A 17,172-nucleotide genomic window follows, 5' to 3' on the forward strand; every position below is an offset into this window, starting at 1 on the left:
ATAGTGGTTACCAGAGGGTAAGGGGGGCGGGTGGGAGATGAGGGTAAGGGGGATCAAATATGTGGTGATGGAAGGAGAACTGACTCTGGGTGGTGAACACACAATGTAATTTATAGATGATGTGATACAGAATTGTACACCTGAAATCTATGTAACTTTACTAACAATTGTCACCCCAATAAATTTAAATAATTAATTAATTAATTAATTAATTTAAAAAAAAAGATAGTGGTTGATACATCTAGGACTGGACATGAATAGAACAAGGCCCAAGTAAACTAGATAAGCAGGACTACCAGAGCCCCTTGTCATTACCACTGTCGTTTCTGTGCTGCTCCTCAACTCAAACTCATGGCCATGTGTGGGGACAGAGGGGACAAAGGAGACTCCCTTAGGACTAGCTAGCTAGCAGAGGAGCAAAAGAGCCACGGTTGGTTCATGGCTGGGCTGACAAAAAGTGGCTGTGGTTGCTGTGCTACCACCACTCAAGGGTGGCCTTGAAAGACTTGAAATGCTCCCGAGGACTGCCTCTGGCCATCTGTTTGTATAGGAAGAGAAGCGGCCCAAGGTAAGACTGCGTGTATTCATGGGCATCAGTGAATGGCTAGGCTGATTAGTCACAGGCCAGGAAAGAAAAAGACTAGAATGTGGGAAGAAGGAAGCTTACAGAAAAGACAGAAGGGGCCAGCCCGGTGGCTCAAGCGGTTGGAGCTCCGTGCTCCTAACACCGAGGCTGCCGGTTCGATTCCCATATGGGCCAGTGCCAGATGGCTCGGTTGGAGCGTGGGCTCTCAACCAGAAGGTTGCTGGTTCAACTCCCACAAGGGATGGTGGGCTGTGCCCCCCACAACTAAGATTGAACACGGCACCTTAAGCTGAGCTGCCACTGAGCTCCCGGATGGCTCAGTTGGTTGGAGTGTGTCCTCTCAACCACAAGGTTGCCAGTTCGACTCCCGCAAGGGATGGTGGGCTGTGCCCCCTGCAACTAACAACCGCAACTGGACCTGGAGCTGAGCTGTACCCTCTACAACTAAGATGGAAAGGACAACAACTTGACTTGGAAAAAAATCCCGGAAGTACACACTGTTCCCCAATAAACTCCTGTTCCCTTTCCCCAATAAAATCTTTAAAAAAAAGAAAAAAAGAAAAGAAAAGACATACGGATAGATCTCTGGGAGTAGGCACAAAATATAAAGATCTTAGCATCTTAGTATCACATGTTAATGCCCACCAGAGAAGATCCACCACAGAAGCAGCACTGATAGACAGAATGACTTGGCTAGTTGATGTCAGCCAGACTCTCTCATCAGCTGGCACAGTAGGCTCATGAAAGAGTAGCCAGGTGACAGAGATAGAGGCTATGGACCCAGTATGAGTTTCCACTCACCAAGGCTGATGTAATTACTCTCACTGCCAAATGTCCTATCTGCCATTGACAGCAATCAATGCTGAACCCCAGTATGGCACCATCTCTTAAGGAGACCAATGATCCACTTCTCAGCAAGTTGAAAGGACAGCGATTCACCTTGACTTGACTCAATGCATACTTCAAGTACGGGTTTTTCTTTCCTACCCACAAGGCCTCTTCTATTATAACAGCAGTATCCAGGGGCTTACACATTTGATGCACCAACATTGAATCTCACACTACGACTCAGGCTGAGTCCCACTTTATAGCAAAGCAGTAGGCACAATACCATGGGATCTACTGACTGAGGAGTCCGGCTCCTTGTTGAAAATATACGTGATGTTTCAGGCCTGGCCATAGGCGACTACAAAGGCTTCACCTGGCCTCATGGGGGAAAGCTGCCCTCCTCATACCATTGCACTGCAGTGTTTGAAGAGAGGTGAAGTCAAGGATTCAGACCCCTTTGGCTGGTCTTACTGTTCACATATTTACATTTCTAGCCTAGGCAGCTTCATTCCTAGGTCTCTACCCGAGGCCCTGGGCAGAAGTCTTCTTTGGTACCTCGGCTGAGACCTCCTTATAGAAGACGGGAGGGGGATTATGTCACAGAAATGGTGGCATGAAGACTGCTTCTTGAAATCTTCCCTGGATGTTACAACACATTGAATAACTCTAATTCAACAAAAGATAACTTAAGCAACACACAAGCACATCTGAGAGATCCACGAGTCGAATCACCTGAAGGTGGGCAAATCTGGCGAGCAGAGAAGGAGGGAAGGGGGAAGTACAAAGACACAAACTGGGGGATGCAGTCCAGGCCGCACTGCAGTCTTGGGAGAGGGAGGAATTCAGGCTGCAGGCGCACTCCCTGTGGCCCACAGTCCTGCCTGAGGGATCAGCATCTAATACAGCTGAACCCAGCATTTGGGGCAGAGACCTCTGGTAAGAACTGTGGTTTAAGCCCTCACTGCCAAGCAGAAAACAGAAAACAATGACACAGAGCCTGCCCGCCTCCCACCCACCCACTCACCCTTCCAGGGCTCGCCCCACCTCCACCCTCCCAGTGTTTGAAACAGGCTCCACAAGAAACAATAGCAGTGTCAGATTAAAGAACAGTATATCTACAGTCCTGAGAAGTGGAGTGACAGTCCCCGCAGCCACAGCCATTAATTCTGGAGACAGGGAAAGAGCTGTAGGGACAAGAAAGCTGTGGGCTGGTAGTCGCCAATGCTCAAACGCACCAGCGGCCTCTCACAGCCCACCTCGCCCCCACCTTTCAGGGCAGATCCCTGCGGGGGCAACCAGAGCAGCTGAGACACACAGGCTCCACATGGGGCTACAGAGGCAGCATTGGGATTTCAGAAGCTCAGAACTCTATCGCCCTCCACATCCTCCCACAGAGGTGGTGCCCTGAGAACCCAGGCAACCTGCTTACAGAGGAGAAGCCACCTACCATCGCATGAGAAGCTGAACCAGTGCAAGAGAAAATAAAATGCTACAGCGTGAGAAAGAATAAAAGGCTGCAGTGGGAGAGAAAACATTCCAGCAACACCTACTGGAAAGCAAAAGAAAGACCTCTTCATATCAACCTGCGGCAGAACCCACTCCTATAGATGCTCGGGCAGAGAAATAATAATTCATTAATTGCCATGAATAACCAAGATAACAAGGCAGCTCAGAATGAAAATGAAAACTCTCCAGAAAATAAACTTAAAGACATGGAAATATGTGACTTAAATAACAGAGAATTCAAAATTGCAGTTCTGAAAAAACTCAACAAGATGCAAGAAAACAGACAGGCAGTTAAATGAACTCAAAAACACAATCAAAGAACAAAATGAATATTTCTCCAAAGAGGATGCAATTTTTAAAAAGAACCAAATAGAAATTCTGGAGATGAGAACTCAATAAAAGAAACAAAGAATGAAATAGCCAGCTTAGGTAACAGAGCTGACCAGATGGAGGAAAGAATTAGTAATATCAAAGATAGGAATCTGGAAATAATACAGATGGAAGAAGAGAGGAATCAGTGATTATTTTGTCTCCCAATAGATTATCTCATTTTATAGAAAATATCCTAATTAGAATCCTCCATTTTTAAATTCTAGTTTTATATCACTTTATACTTTATGTATTTTGGTATATTTGCATATGTATGTAATTTGCAGTTGTATTTGTATCCTGCCTGCATCATTAGGTTGTAAGTTTCTAAGAGCCCTATCTACAAAAGTGGCTGCCCACTGCAGGATACCCCAACACGCTGATGACCCAAGGACAGAATGCATACACTGAAGACCCGTAGTACAGAAGGAACCAGTAGCAACACAAAGCACTATAGTCCTTTGTTCCTGTTAATTAAAAATATAACAACAACAACAAAACCCACACATCCTACAACCTTGGACATTCTGGCTAAAATCCTGCTAGGAATTAAACTGGCCATCCTTGTTGCCTCTGACATACTGTGCAACCCAGAGCTTTCTACAAAGTCACTATTAGTCATACAATCCTAATTGCTGATAGGAGCATCAGCTTTTTGTGTTTGTTTTCTGTTTTGTTTAATTATTTTAGAATAATTTGGTAGACTTGCATTCAGATCAGGAAAATGTTTCATTTGGTTCCACCTGAACTGCTTGTAAGTGCATCTTTTTCTGAGCTGCCTGTCAACCCACCAGTCTGCTATGCCCAAGATGAGTCTCCTGGGGCTGATAAAAGATGAACAATTAACCCAGGATGCCTGCACAGCCTGCCACAACTGCACATGAAGAGTACGAATCCGTGTCTTGAAATATGAAGTGTGAAATTTCCTTTCTCAATTCAAGCCAAGGAGATGGTTTTATCTCTTTGTGAAACACTAGGTAATAATCATGCCCAAAATTGTAACTGAAACAATTTGGCTGGTTGAGACTCAATATCAAGAAGGAATGAATTATATCAGGCTTCAGTGCGCTCCAGTGTGCCTGGCCCCCTAGAATATAAACTTCATGACAGACTACGACTTGGTTTTGTTTGCTGAAGTATCACTAGTACCTATCTTAGTACTGATGATACATAGTAGGCATTCATTAAGTATTTGTTGTATGGTTGAATGAATGAATGAAGCAAGTTTGGGGTAGGGATTGCTGAGATTTTAGGGGCACCAGGTACCTTCTATTGCCCAAATAATCCTTGCCTATCAGTAGACCGCAACCAGTAATTCTAAGGTTAGAACTAATTCATTTACCTAAAGGTTCTTATTTCACTTAAAATGAAAATGCCCTGTGCATTGGTAAGAGAAGTTTGTACAATCTTACTGGAAAGTAGTTTGGTAATTTATGAAAATGTAAAGTGTTTATTCCCTTTCACCTAGAACCAGCCCTTCCAGAAATTTATTCTCCAGAAACACATGGATACAAAGATGTTTATTTCACTGTTGTTTTTCATGGAGGTGAGGGTGGGGGGCGGAAAGAAGGGTGGGGAAAAAAACAACCTAACCTAACACAAATATCCATTTGGTAGGGGATTGGTTAAGAAGAAGAAATTTAACCACTGACTCTCCTCTTCCATTGATCAAAGATCCTCCTCCAGGGTCCTTCTGAGAGGCATGAGCCAGCTCCTCAATGGTGACAACAGCGAAGCCTGAGAGGCACAGAGGGCAGGAGACACCAGGCAAGGGCCTAAGAGCCCTCGTGAAAGTGGAATGAGAGACAGGTGAGCCTGGGGGGGTCTGAGGGGTGCATAACAGCGTCTCATATAGTGAGTATACTTTTTAAAAAGAGTGCTTATCTTTTAGAGATACACAGAGATACATAGTGGGACATTTGCAAAAGAAATTATACGATGTCCGAAGTTTGTTCCCAAATAAGCTGACATCAGAAACTGGTGAGGTTATAGATCCAACAAGCTTGAACCAGGTGATGGATACATGGGGGTGCATAGTCCTACCATCTCTACCTTTTTATACCAGGGGTGCCAAAAAAATACATACACATGACTTGTATTCATCTTTTGTTATTGGTATATATTGAGTAGTACAATTTTAATAGTTTTTCCCTTTCTTAAAATGTGTATACATTTTTTGGTACCCTCTGTATTTTTTTTTTTTTTAAAGATTTTATTGGGGAAGGGGAACAGGACTTTATTGGGGAACAATGTGTACTTCCAGGCCTTTTTTCCAAGTCAAGTTGCTGTCCTTTCAGCCTTAGTTGTGGAGGGCGCAGCTCAGCTCCAGGTCCAGTTGCCGTTGCTAGTTGCAGGGGGCGCCAGCCCACCATCCCTGGTGGGACTCGAGGAATCGAACTGGCAACCTTGTGGTTGAGAGCCCGCGCTCCAACCAACTGAGTCATCCTGGAGGCAGCTTAGCTCAAGGTGCCGTGTTCAATCTTAGTTGCAGGGGGCACAGCCCACCATCCCTTGCGGGACTCGAGGAATTGAACCGGCAACCTTGTGGTTGAGAGCCCAGTGACCCATGTAGGAATCGAACCGGCAGCCTTCAGAGTTAGCAGCATGGAGCTCCAACCGCCTGAGCCACCGGGCCGGCCCGGTACCCTCTGTATTTTTGAAATTTTCCATAATAAAAAAAAAATTAAGAAAATGCACTCTTTTGTTTCTTAGAACTCAATTTCCCAAGTTCCCCATTTTAAACAGTCAAAAAAATGTCTGACATCAAGCCAAAAGATAACAATATGAAAAGTAAACCAACGAGGGGGCGGCCGGTTGGCTCCGTGGTTAGAGCGCAGGGCTCATAACACAAAGATCACCTGTTCGATCCCCACACGGGCCAGTGAGCTGTGCCCTCCACAACTAGAGTGAAGACAACGACTTGACCTGGAGCTGAGCTGTGCCCCACACAACTAGAAAACAACGACTTGACATGGAACTGATGAGTCCTGGAAAAACACACTGTTCCCCAATATTCCCCAATTAAAAAAAATGTTTTTAAACAAGGAAAGAAAATTATATGTGCCAACTGGGTGATGTAATGTTTCCAGAGAGTTCTGAGAAAGGAGGGAAAACCATAAGTGGGGAGGTCAGAGAGCCTCACGGAGGAGGTGAAACAGTAAGGAGACAGGTCTCATAATAATGGACGCATATCCCATGTTAGTAAGGGGTCTCTGGGGCCCTGGACTTGGGAGTGCCAGTCAGAAATCAGCCCTGCGTGGGTCCTCATAGAACAGTTCTCAGGAAAATGCATTCCTGGAACATTGGCATTTGCTCTTGGACCTCCTTAAAAACTCTGAAGTTAAGGCATATCTTAACAGGATCAAATATATGGTAATGGAAGAACTGACTCTGGGTGGTGAACACACAATGTGATATAGAGATGATGTATTACAGAATTGTACATTTGAAGTATATATAACTTTACTAACCATTGTCACCCCAATAAATTAAAAAAAAAAAAAAAGACATACCTTGCACCATAGTTTCTCCCAGGCACACGTCATAGTACCATTCTCAGTCTCTCCTCCTAGGTGGCTGTGGTGTTTATGATGCCCTTCCTAACATCCTTCTTCCACCAATCTCCACATGCTTGTCCTAAATACAGCCGAGCGGCAGAACAAACTGCAGCAGACGGTGTGCAGTTTGCAATATGCTGGGCTAACTAACCTTTACTGGTACAGAGTACACAGATCAATGGGCCTCAGTGGCTCGGCTTGGCTGAGCACTCCTAAGAGCACTCCATGCAAGGTTACACACACACACACACACACACACACACACACACACACGGTGTACCATAATGCATTTATATGTTATATGAGTACACTTTTATGTCAAATATTTTAGAGACAAGTAGCATTATTATGAATCAGACCTGAGCAGGGTTGAATAGAATGAGTATGATCTCTAATATGTGCCAGGCATATTTACACATATTATGAAGCACTTTACACATATTATCTCATTTAATCCTTACAACAGCCCTCTCAGCAGGCACTATTATTATCCCACAGATAAAAACCCATTGCACAGAGATGTGAAGTAACTTACCCACGATCACTTAAGTAGTGGAGTCAGGACTCCAATCCAGAGTTCATGTGCTTAACTGGTTAAGTTATCCCACTTACTAGACTTACAAAATGTCCTTCCAGATATGACTGGATTCTGGTGCAGTTCTAAGTGAATGCTCCTTTATTGCACACATCTGTGTGAAGCAAAAGACTTCTCCATATTTGCCTTTCGAGGAGGAGGAGTGGGATTAGCTAAGGCCAATGTTCTTGGAGAGAGAAGGGCTATATGCAGGGAAGCTGCCAGCCTATCTGGCGCCCCTGCACAACTTGGAACAAAGTTCTCCTTACTCCAGGGTGAATGGCTGGCTGGTAGAGTCGGACTGGATTTCAGCAGCCCCTGACCCTGCCTACCATACGTGGTGACTCCAGCCATATAAGTGGAAGAGGGAGCAGCAGGCCTTCCTGGAGTGAGACACTCACATATTCTATCACAGAAAATGAGGCCTGTGTAGTCTTCCCCTCTTCTCCTGGGTTCTCAGAGGGAAGGAGTAACTGCTGACTTGGGTGACTGTCTCTCTCCTTGCACCTCTGCTCCAACAACCCATGGTTTCAAGTTCCAAAACTTATGTCAAGAGTCTCTCTACTCACACAGAGCAGAGCAGATCTCTCACAGTCCACTCTCTGTTTGCAGGCCAACTTAGCAAGAGTTCTGCCACTCACTCTGCTTCCTCACCTCCATTCATGCCCTTGCAGTCTCACTTCTACCCCTTTCGTATTCCTGAAACTTGTTCCACCATGTTCAGTCTCTATCCTCCTTGACAGCTCTGCAGCATTCACCATTGACAACAATTAGTTCTAGAATCTTCTCTTGACTTTTCAGGTTCTCCTCCTATTTCTCTGGTTATAATTTCCCAGTCTCTCCCATGGCATTTTCCTTCTCAGCTTCCCGTTAAATGTTGATATTCCCCAGCGTTTTATGCTTGGACCTGCCTTCTTCTTTTTCTTCAGATGCTTTTTGAGTGACTGCATCTACTTCCAAAACTTCCCCACCATCTCTTGTGAGGATTTTTCAATCTGTTTCTGCTGCCCAAATCTCTCCTAAACTTGAGAAGAAAAAAATCCTGTTAATTTCAACACACCTTTGCTTATCCAATTTTTTAAATAGAGTGGTTTCATTTTATAATGTTCTTGAAATATGTTTTGCTCAAAACCTTGGAGCTGAAGACTTAGGTTATTCAATGTCTAGAAAATGTCCACCACATAACCCACTTAGTAAAGGTTGTTCTCATTGTAAATCAATCAGATAAATCACACTTACTGTTTTGTTAGGAAAAAAATAATCCAACTTTGTTTTTCAGTTCAAACAAACATGGTAATACCTGTTTCAAGAAATAGTCTAAAAGCCACTGGGAGACAAAATATGGAACACATTTTGTAAAACTGATGATTATAAAAGCAATCAAATAAATATTAAAATCATACATATATAAAATATTAACTAATCAATTTTTATAATAGCTGTAAAACACAAGTAAAATTATATGCAGTTTCTCATTTCTTAATTAACAATATAATGTAGGGTACAGTTAAAATGATGTTATTATGAATTGAGAAGTATTATGGAAGTTTTAAATATTTTTTCAGTACTGTGTGTATGTAATTCTGGTATTCAGCTTTTTGAAAAAATTAAATAAGTATTATATAAAAATAGGTAAAAACTGCCATCAATCCTACTGCTCTCTCCACTAATTTGATAGACATCATGATCAAACTTCTCATATTTTTAAGTAACTAAAGAGGAAGACAAATGACTAAAAATACATTTAGTCATTTATTGTTAAAAGTAATTTATCACAGCTAGCATATAATTTTCTTACTTTGTTAATAAGAGGTAGGATATGTTAAATATTTTGTAAGATGAAGATTAACCGTGTTTGGAAGAAACTTTTTCTAATATGATTTGATAAATATCTTACTGAATATTGCATATCACCTAAAATAAATCATGTAAAAATTTAATCTGCTGACTTTATTCAAAGTAAGTTGAAGTGTTAGTTAGGAAAATATTAGTTAGATTTAAAAGAATCAGTATCATCAACCCATACTGCTACAGCTGTTTGAAGGAATTTTCCTTCTAAGCCAAACATACGTCTCAGGAAAAAGAGCCTTTCTGTTGTAGAGAGTCATTCTGAAATAGCTACATATGAAATGATACGGTATCTAGGATTTGCTTCAAAACTATAAGGGAGTGGTGAGAACTGTGCTTTGCCTCTGTGCTTTACCTCCCAAAGCACAGTCTAAGCAAAAGAAAAACATCAGACAAATCCCAATTGAGAGATGTTTTGCAAAATACCTGAGCAGTATACCTTAAAACTATCAATGTCATCAAAACCAAGGAAAGTCTGAGAAATTTCAAAGAGCAGAGGAGACTAAGCAGACGGGACAACTCAATGTAATGTGGTGTCCTGGATGGGGTCCTGGAAAAGAAAAAGTACATTAGAGGAAAACTAGTGAAATCCAACTAATGTATGGAGTTTAGCTAATAGTACTGTACCAAAGTTAGTTCTTTAGTTGTGACAAATGTACTACAGTAAAGTAAAATGTTAACAGTAGGGGGAAATGGGCACAGAATAATGTATGAGAACTCTGTACTATCTTTTGCAACTTTTAGTATCTAGATAATTTAAAATAAAAATATTAAGATAATAACAATGTAGAGGGAAAAGTAGATGGAGTGTGTGGTTTGGACAGGATTGGCCACACGTTGATGGTTATTGGGGTTATATAATGGGAGTTCATTATATACTATTTAGACTATTATAAAATAAAAATGGCGTTATTTTATTATTCTACATTTGTGTATGTTTGAAATTCTATTATAAGAAGGTTAAGAAAAGAACATATATTGTGTTGGGGGTCCACAAAACCATCCTCAGTTTCAATGATTTGCTAGGACTCGCAGGACTCAATATATAAAATTGTACTCACAGCTATGATTTGTTACAGCTAAAGGGTAGAAGATAAAATCAGCAAAGGGAAAAGGTATATGGGACAGGCAAAGTCCAGAGGAAACTAAGTACAAGCTTCCTAGAGTCCTCTCCCTATGGACTCATATAGAACGCACCAATTTCTCCCCAGCATCAAACCATGACAGTACACATACCACATTTTCTACCAGGAAAGCTCATTAGAAAAGCCCAGAGTTTTTCTTGGTGCTGTTCAATAGGCACTGTCTACCTAGCACATATCAAGATTCCAAATACTACTCAGAAGATGTTCAGCACAAACCACATTGTTTGTACAAACGTTTTAGGCACAGTGAGCCATCCTTATCATTTATGGGAGGTGTCATATGATACCAGTGTAGGGAACTCTTTACCAGTCAAGCTCCCAAATGCTAGCCAGTGCTCAACCTTGCAAGCAGGCCCTTCTAAGGACAGCAGTCTCAGGCCTACACACACACACACACACACACACACACACACACACGGAGGCGTACAACTCCTGGGATATAGCACAGAGCTGCTTCATAACCCACACCTTCCTCCTGAGGTATCCCACAACCCTCACTTGGAGACCTCATCTGCTATTCTGGTCCAGAGGTGATGTCTGAAGGTGGAAGAGAGGACCTGTGAGGTGTGTAAGGTTGAAAAGAGGAAGTCTCAACTTTCTCTCAAATGGGCATAGCTGCAAATTAGCCTGTAATTCTACACTCTTGTTCTTTGCTTTTTTTTTTCCTTTGGTATGTGGGACTTTAGTTTTGAGAAATCTACCCCGAGAATAGAAGATGAAGAGAAGGTAAAAAATGGAAAAGAAAAGAATGAGGCCTTTTGAGAGTATTAGGCAACCTGGTCAGCATACTACTCCTAAATATCTCCTGGATCCATTCCTAGTAGATGAGGGGTGTGAATAGCATGAAGCAGGGTGAGTTTGAGGTTCCTAAAATACATACAAGTAGTGATGTCCACAGGCAGGCAGATTCTGGAGCTGGGGAAGGGTTGAGGGATGGACACAGAGCCTCAAGGGTTCTCATCCTCTTCAAATGAGGTAATACATACAATCTCCCATCCATGACAGTACACTAGCAATGAGCATTTTTGTTAAACCTTGTGAATATCTTGTGAAGTGTGTGTTAAAAGAATTACTATAACTTCTGTCACCCTCTTTGACATTGAAAACATTTTTTTAATGTGCTGAAGGCCTCAAAAATTGAAAGTGGTCCAGGCTTCTCTTAAACTCTTGGAGGCTCAAGAAACAGTATCAGCTGTTGACACACATTTGTAAGTCATCAGCACCCAGATGTTAATTGAAGCCAAGGGACTGAAGGGAGTAGCCCAAGAGAGCTCCTTTATGGGAAAGGAAGGCTCTGGGACTAGAATATTTAAGGGACTCACTGAAGAAGACTTGGCGCTTATAAAGGAGGCTAAACAAGAATGGCCAAAGAGATAGGAGAAAAACCAAGTGAAACGAAGTCGGAGAAAGATGACCAAAGAAAGGGGAAGAAAAATCAGGAGGTCACAAGCAAGGAGTGCGTTGAAGAGAGCAATTAATCAACAGAGTCAAATATTTCGCTGATTTTCCCGGGTCAGCATTGCCAGCATAACTATGCCAACTCCCCATGCCCGGTACTGTGTGTACATCCATGTTCGCTCTTTTAATGTTTTACCCTGGTTTACAGTTTATTTCCTCCGATGAGACGGCCCAAGCTGAGGGTCTGACTCTTACTCATTTTTCTCTTCCATAAAGCCCTACGCTTACTGCTCAATTAATGTCAGTGGAATGATGTGAAGAACATTTGAAAAGCCACACAAACAACGATATGGCCTTTTTAACATGCTCTAGAAGCCAGATTCCCCAGGACCCAACCACACTGCGCAGACGCACAGGCAGACACCCCCCCACACACACACACACACACCCCGTTTCAGCAGGTTTTTGCTTTTGGCGCGAAATCCCCGCTTCGTGGGCGGGACTAAGGGAGAGGTCTCAGCGTTCTTCCGGAAAGTTTGGCGCGAAATCTCCGTGCTCCTGCTTCGCGATTGGCTGCGGCCGGCCCGGGCCACGACGGGCGGAGCTGCGGCGGCGGCGGCGGCGGTAAGCGCAAAGCCGCCGCGTCGGGGAGAGGCGACTCGTGGCGGCCCAGCGTGTCGGCGCCTGCCCCTCGGCGCTGCACAGCCATGGACCTCGCGGCGGCAGCGGAGCCGGGCGCCGGCAGCCAGCGCCTGGAAGTCCGTGACGAGGTGGCGGAGAAGTGCCAGAAGCTCTTCCTGGACTTCTTGGAGGAGTAAGTCCGCGGTCTGCCCTTTCTCGCCGAACTTCCCCGAGCATCCCCTCCCAGCTTTAGGAACCCGGGAAGCCCCGTGCCCGAGGGCAGGGTTAAGGTGTGTGGCCGGCGGTTGTTCCGGAACCGCGATCGCGCGCCTTGGGGAGCGGCCCGAGCCCCAGTTGGGGCTTAGCCAGGCCCCCGCTAGGAGCTAGGACCGGCTGGCTTGGTTTGCAAGGGTGAAATCCATGGCAAACCCTTCCTCAGGCTCTTCTTGTGCCCCAGGCTAAGCGCTTTACTCCACCATTCAGTCTTCACTACCTTAAGGCTGGTGGTCGTGTCGCCCCCGATCACCTGTGCGGAAATTGAGGCCCCGGGACGGTAAGTGACGTCCGGCTACGCCACGCGTGGGCAGGGTCGAGCGAGAAGCCGAACTGGCACTGGAATCATGGCAGACGCCCGAAGGGACTGCACAGCCAGGACCCTGGTGTTGGCACCCAGGTCCCTGGCAACCCGGGAGCCTGTGGAGATGAAAGGACTAGAGTGTTCCCTGTGGTTTAACGTGCTGGGGTGAGGGTGAGCCTTACCCTGCTTAGAAGTAGCTGAACATTCTCCTTTCCGTCCTTTCCTTCCAAACCCCGCCCCCCACTTCTTTTTCCGTTGCCTTCTGGGCTCCTGGCCTCTCGTACCCCCGCTCCCCGGTTCGATGCCACTGCGGCCAGTTAACTGTTCTTAGTGTAGATACTCACTTCTTTATTTGAGAGTGTGGATTCTGCTGCCTCGGGATGAAAGGTAAACATTTTGGAATGTCCTATGAATCCTTTATTTACTTGAAAAATATACATCACATAAAATTTACCACTTAAATGTACCACTGTAAGCTTTTTTAAGTGTAGAGTTCAGTGGCATTAAGTACATTCGCCTTGTTATGCAGCCATTATCACCATCCTTCGCCAGAACTCTTCCCAGACTGAAACTAGGCACCCAATAAACAATTACTCCTTTCCCGGCACCCCCTCAGCACCTGACAACCACCATTCTGTTCTCTGCCTGTGCGGGTGACAATACCTCATGTGCTTGGAATCATTAAGTATGCGTCTTTTTGTGACCAGCTTATTTCACTTAGCATCCATGTTGTAGCGTGTGCCAGAATTTCCTTTTTAAGGCTGAATAATATTCCATTGTATGTATATACCACATTTTCTGTGTCCATTCATATGTCCGTGGACATTTGGGTTGTTTCCACTTTTATTGTGAATAATTCTGTATTACAAAATTGTGATTTACTTAAAACCATAATTTATATTTCCCTACCTTCGGCAATGTTATTCTCTGCGTGACAGATATTCATCCTTCAAAGCTCAGTTAAAGATTCACACCTCCTTTGTGAAACCTGATAAACCGATCAGACAACACCAAACCTTTTTTCCCTTATGTTCCCAAGTTGCCCTTTTCCATTATATCTGGTAATATCGTTTCCAGTATCTTTACCTGTCAGCCACTTCATCTTCAAGGTAAATCCCATCCTTAACCCCACCTAGCCACCACACCACATTACTGAGGTCCTCAATGAATGTTTCATTTCAATGATATCATTACCTTCACTACCTTGCAGTTTACCATGCAGCTAGATGCTAGGGATGATGATGAACAAAACAAATAATCCCTGTCCTTCGTTGGGGAAAAAATGCTAACTCTCTTTAAAAATACCAACTTTGATTTGCCATTGCTTATGGAAAAAGTCCAAATTCTTCACAGCTCCTCTCTTCAGTTTCATCTCCCACAGCCAGCCTGTCATCATCCACCTTCCTTCCAGACCTTTTCTTACTGCCACGTACTTGTAGACATCTGTAACCAGTCTATCTACTGCTTGTTTTTCAGATTTTAAGTCTTTCCAGGCTGAATTCCAGTGCCACCTTTTAGATGCATGAAGCCTTTCTAGATGTTAGGTAGAATTACTTTATGTTCCCCTATCACATTTCTTGCACTTCCCCCATTTTTTTCCTTTTTTCTTCTATTATGGAAAGAACACTTACATGAGATCTACCCTCTTTACAAATTTTTAACTGCAATATATTGTTGAGTATAGGTACAGGGTTGTTGTACAGTAGATCTGTTAGAGTTTATTCATCTTCCTTGAGTGAAACTTTTTACCTGTTGATTAGTACCTCAACGTTTTCCACCTTCCTTCAGCCTGGCAATGACCATCCCACTTTTTGATTGTATGAATTTGACTATTTTAGGTGTCTAATGTAAGTAGAATCATTATTTCACTTAGCATAATGTCCTGAGGGTTCATCCATATTGACACATGTAGCAGAATTTCCTTTTTTAAGGCTGAATAGTATTCCACTGTATGTGCATACCACATTTTTTTAAATCATTTGTGATGGACATTTAGGTTGTCTTGTACCTCTCTTTAGTAGGAGTGTCTCCTGAGAGTGTCAACCCTAAGGCAGGAACAGCACTCATCTGCAGCTTCAGTTACATAGTGCTTTTGCAGAGTCGTTCAGTAAATCTTAACAGAGTTAGAACATGCTGTATTTGAAGGAGGAATTGATTTTGCCTCAAAACTGATCTGCATATTATGTTAAAAGAACGAAAAGCAAATATGTTTGTATGATACTTTTAGAAAAAACACACCAGCTTTATTTTGTGTGTATGTTCCCATTTTTCTGAGGTCTTGGGCAGTGAAGAACCTTATTTCTGTGTATTTTTATTCTGTTCGGTTTTTTCCCCCTTCTTCCGCCTCCCCCGCCACACACACACACACACACACACACACACACACACTCTGGTTCAAGCTGTTGTTTCTCAGTCTAGTTGTGTAGGACACAGCTCCCTGGCCCATGCTGGTCTTACGAGGTTTGCGTGTGTTGTCGTCCCCCCCCCATGCAGTCGGTTGCCAGTCGTCAGCAGCCAGTTGCTGGTCGTTGGTCTGTCGGCTGCCAGCTACCAGCTGCTCACGGCAGCCCAGCTCCAGGGAGAGCTGTTCACAATCTTAGCTGTAGAGAGCGCAGCTCACTGGCCCATGTGGGAATCGAACCGGTGACCTAGGAGCATGGCGCTCCAACCACCTGAGCCACCAGGCAGGCCCCCTTTATTCTGGTTCTTAAACCAACAACTAATCTGTCAGTCTTCTCGATAGAAATTGAGTTTTTAGATTTTAACCTGAATTTCTTGATTTAACATTTCCCAATTTTAGTTACACATAACAATAGTAAAAGAGTAGTCAGCATTTGTTGTTTAGAAAATATTAAATCAAGAAATTCAGGTTAAAATCTGAAGATCCAGTTTTTCTATGTTCTTGGCTCTGCATACAACCTTTTACAGGCATTCTCTCATTTAATCTTCACAGTAATCTTAGAAGGTAAAGTGATGTCCTAATCTGTTTTTTTTTTTCATGTTGTTTTAATTTTTTTCAAAAAAGAGAGTGGCAGGTTTAGAAGGGATAAGTAACTTGCCCCAAGTTACATACTACTAAAACGGACCTGTCTTACCCTAAAGCTGATGATCTTTAATCAGTACACTGAATTACCAGGCATGTGGAGTCTTCCTTTTACTGCCTAATTCTTCAGCTTAATGTGACTTGCATGTATCCCCAGGTTCCAGAACAGCGATGGAGAAATTAAGTACTTGCAGTTAGCAGAAGAGCTAATACGTCCTGAGAGAAATACATTGGTTGTGAGTTTTGTGGACCTGGAGCAGTTTAACCAACAACTTTCCACCACGATTCAAGAAGAGTTCTATAGGTACGGTGTATTAATCTTCTTGACTTTAAATAGGCCTGGAGCCTGGGGAGGCCAGCTCTTTTTGGACTCATTTGTGAGTCAGAAGGGCAGTTGTCACACAGGCCCTTTGATACAGCCAGTGGTCAATTTAGTATTGCTCTGAACTAATAATTTAGGCCTCTCTAGAGTTGACTATTTTTCACATGTTGAAAACCTTTGCTTTCTATATAGTTTTCCTAAGTTTTATGAGGATTGTTTACTTAAGTTGTGTGTGGCATTCAGTGCTGTTGGTGCCATTCATTTGATTTCCCATGCCCACGCACGCCCATAGATGTTTTGCAAAAGTTTATGTGGATCCTGTTCTTGATCAGGGATGTCTTTACAACAGTGACATTGTTCTTCTCATGAAGTTTAATTTTTTTAAATTATAAAAGTCAGTGTATATTGTAGAAAATTTAGAAAGTAGAGAAGAACAGGGAGAGTAAAATCATCTGTACACTTGTGATCCCCCACCCATAGGTAACCATCATTAGCAGGTCTGTTGCAACAAGGTTCCAAGAACCTTTCAGGTCAGCAAGTGCAGCATTTCCTAAGGATCTCCTAACACATGTTGATGTATATCTGCGTATATGTAATTATTGGGATCATACGATAGAGCATCCTGCCCTTTTCACTTAACAAGTAAAACATATTTTTCTGTGTCATGTAAAATCCCTTGAAAACATTTTAATAGCTGATTGGTATTTTGGGGCAGAAATTAATCATTGTGTTTAATAACTTAGGTTTTCATTTTTATTTTAATTGCTGTGTAAAGCAAGAAACACCTTTTAACACAAA

At 43.1% G+C, this 17,172-nt stretch overlaps 1 protein-coding gene across 1 annotated transcript in view; it reads left to right on the plus strand.

The window, feature by feature from the left end:
- The first annotated feature begins 12,392 nt into the window (after positions 1-12,392).
- MCM6 (minichromosome maintenance complex component 6) overlaps positions 12,393-17,172 on the plus strand; it is a 34,470-nt gene continuing 29,690 nt past the window's right edge. Inside the window, exons 1-2 of the mRNA XM_033112872.1 lie at positions 12,393-12,625; positions 16,210-16,356. Of these exons, the coding sequence (XP_032968763.1) occupies positions 12,519-12,625; positions 16,210-16,356 (254 nt within the window). The 5' untranslated portion in view covers positions 12,393-12,518. The remainder of the gene's footprint in view (positions 12,626-16,209; positions 16,357-17,172) is intronic.

Source organism: Rhinolophus ferrumequinum, chromosome 8, assembly GCF_004115265.2.
Source record: "Rhinolophus ferrumequinum isolate MPI-CBG mRhiFer1 chromosome 8, mRhiFer1_v1.p, whole genome shotgun sequence".
Classification (NCBI taxonomy): Eukaryota; Metazoa; Chordata; class Mammalia; order Chiroptera; family Rhinolophidae; genus Rhinolophus; species Rhinolophus ferrumequinum.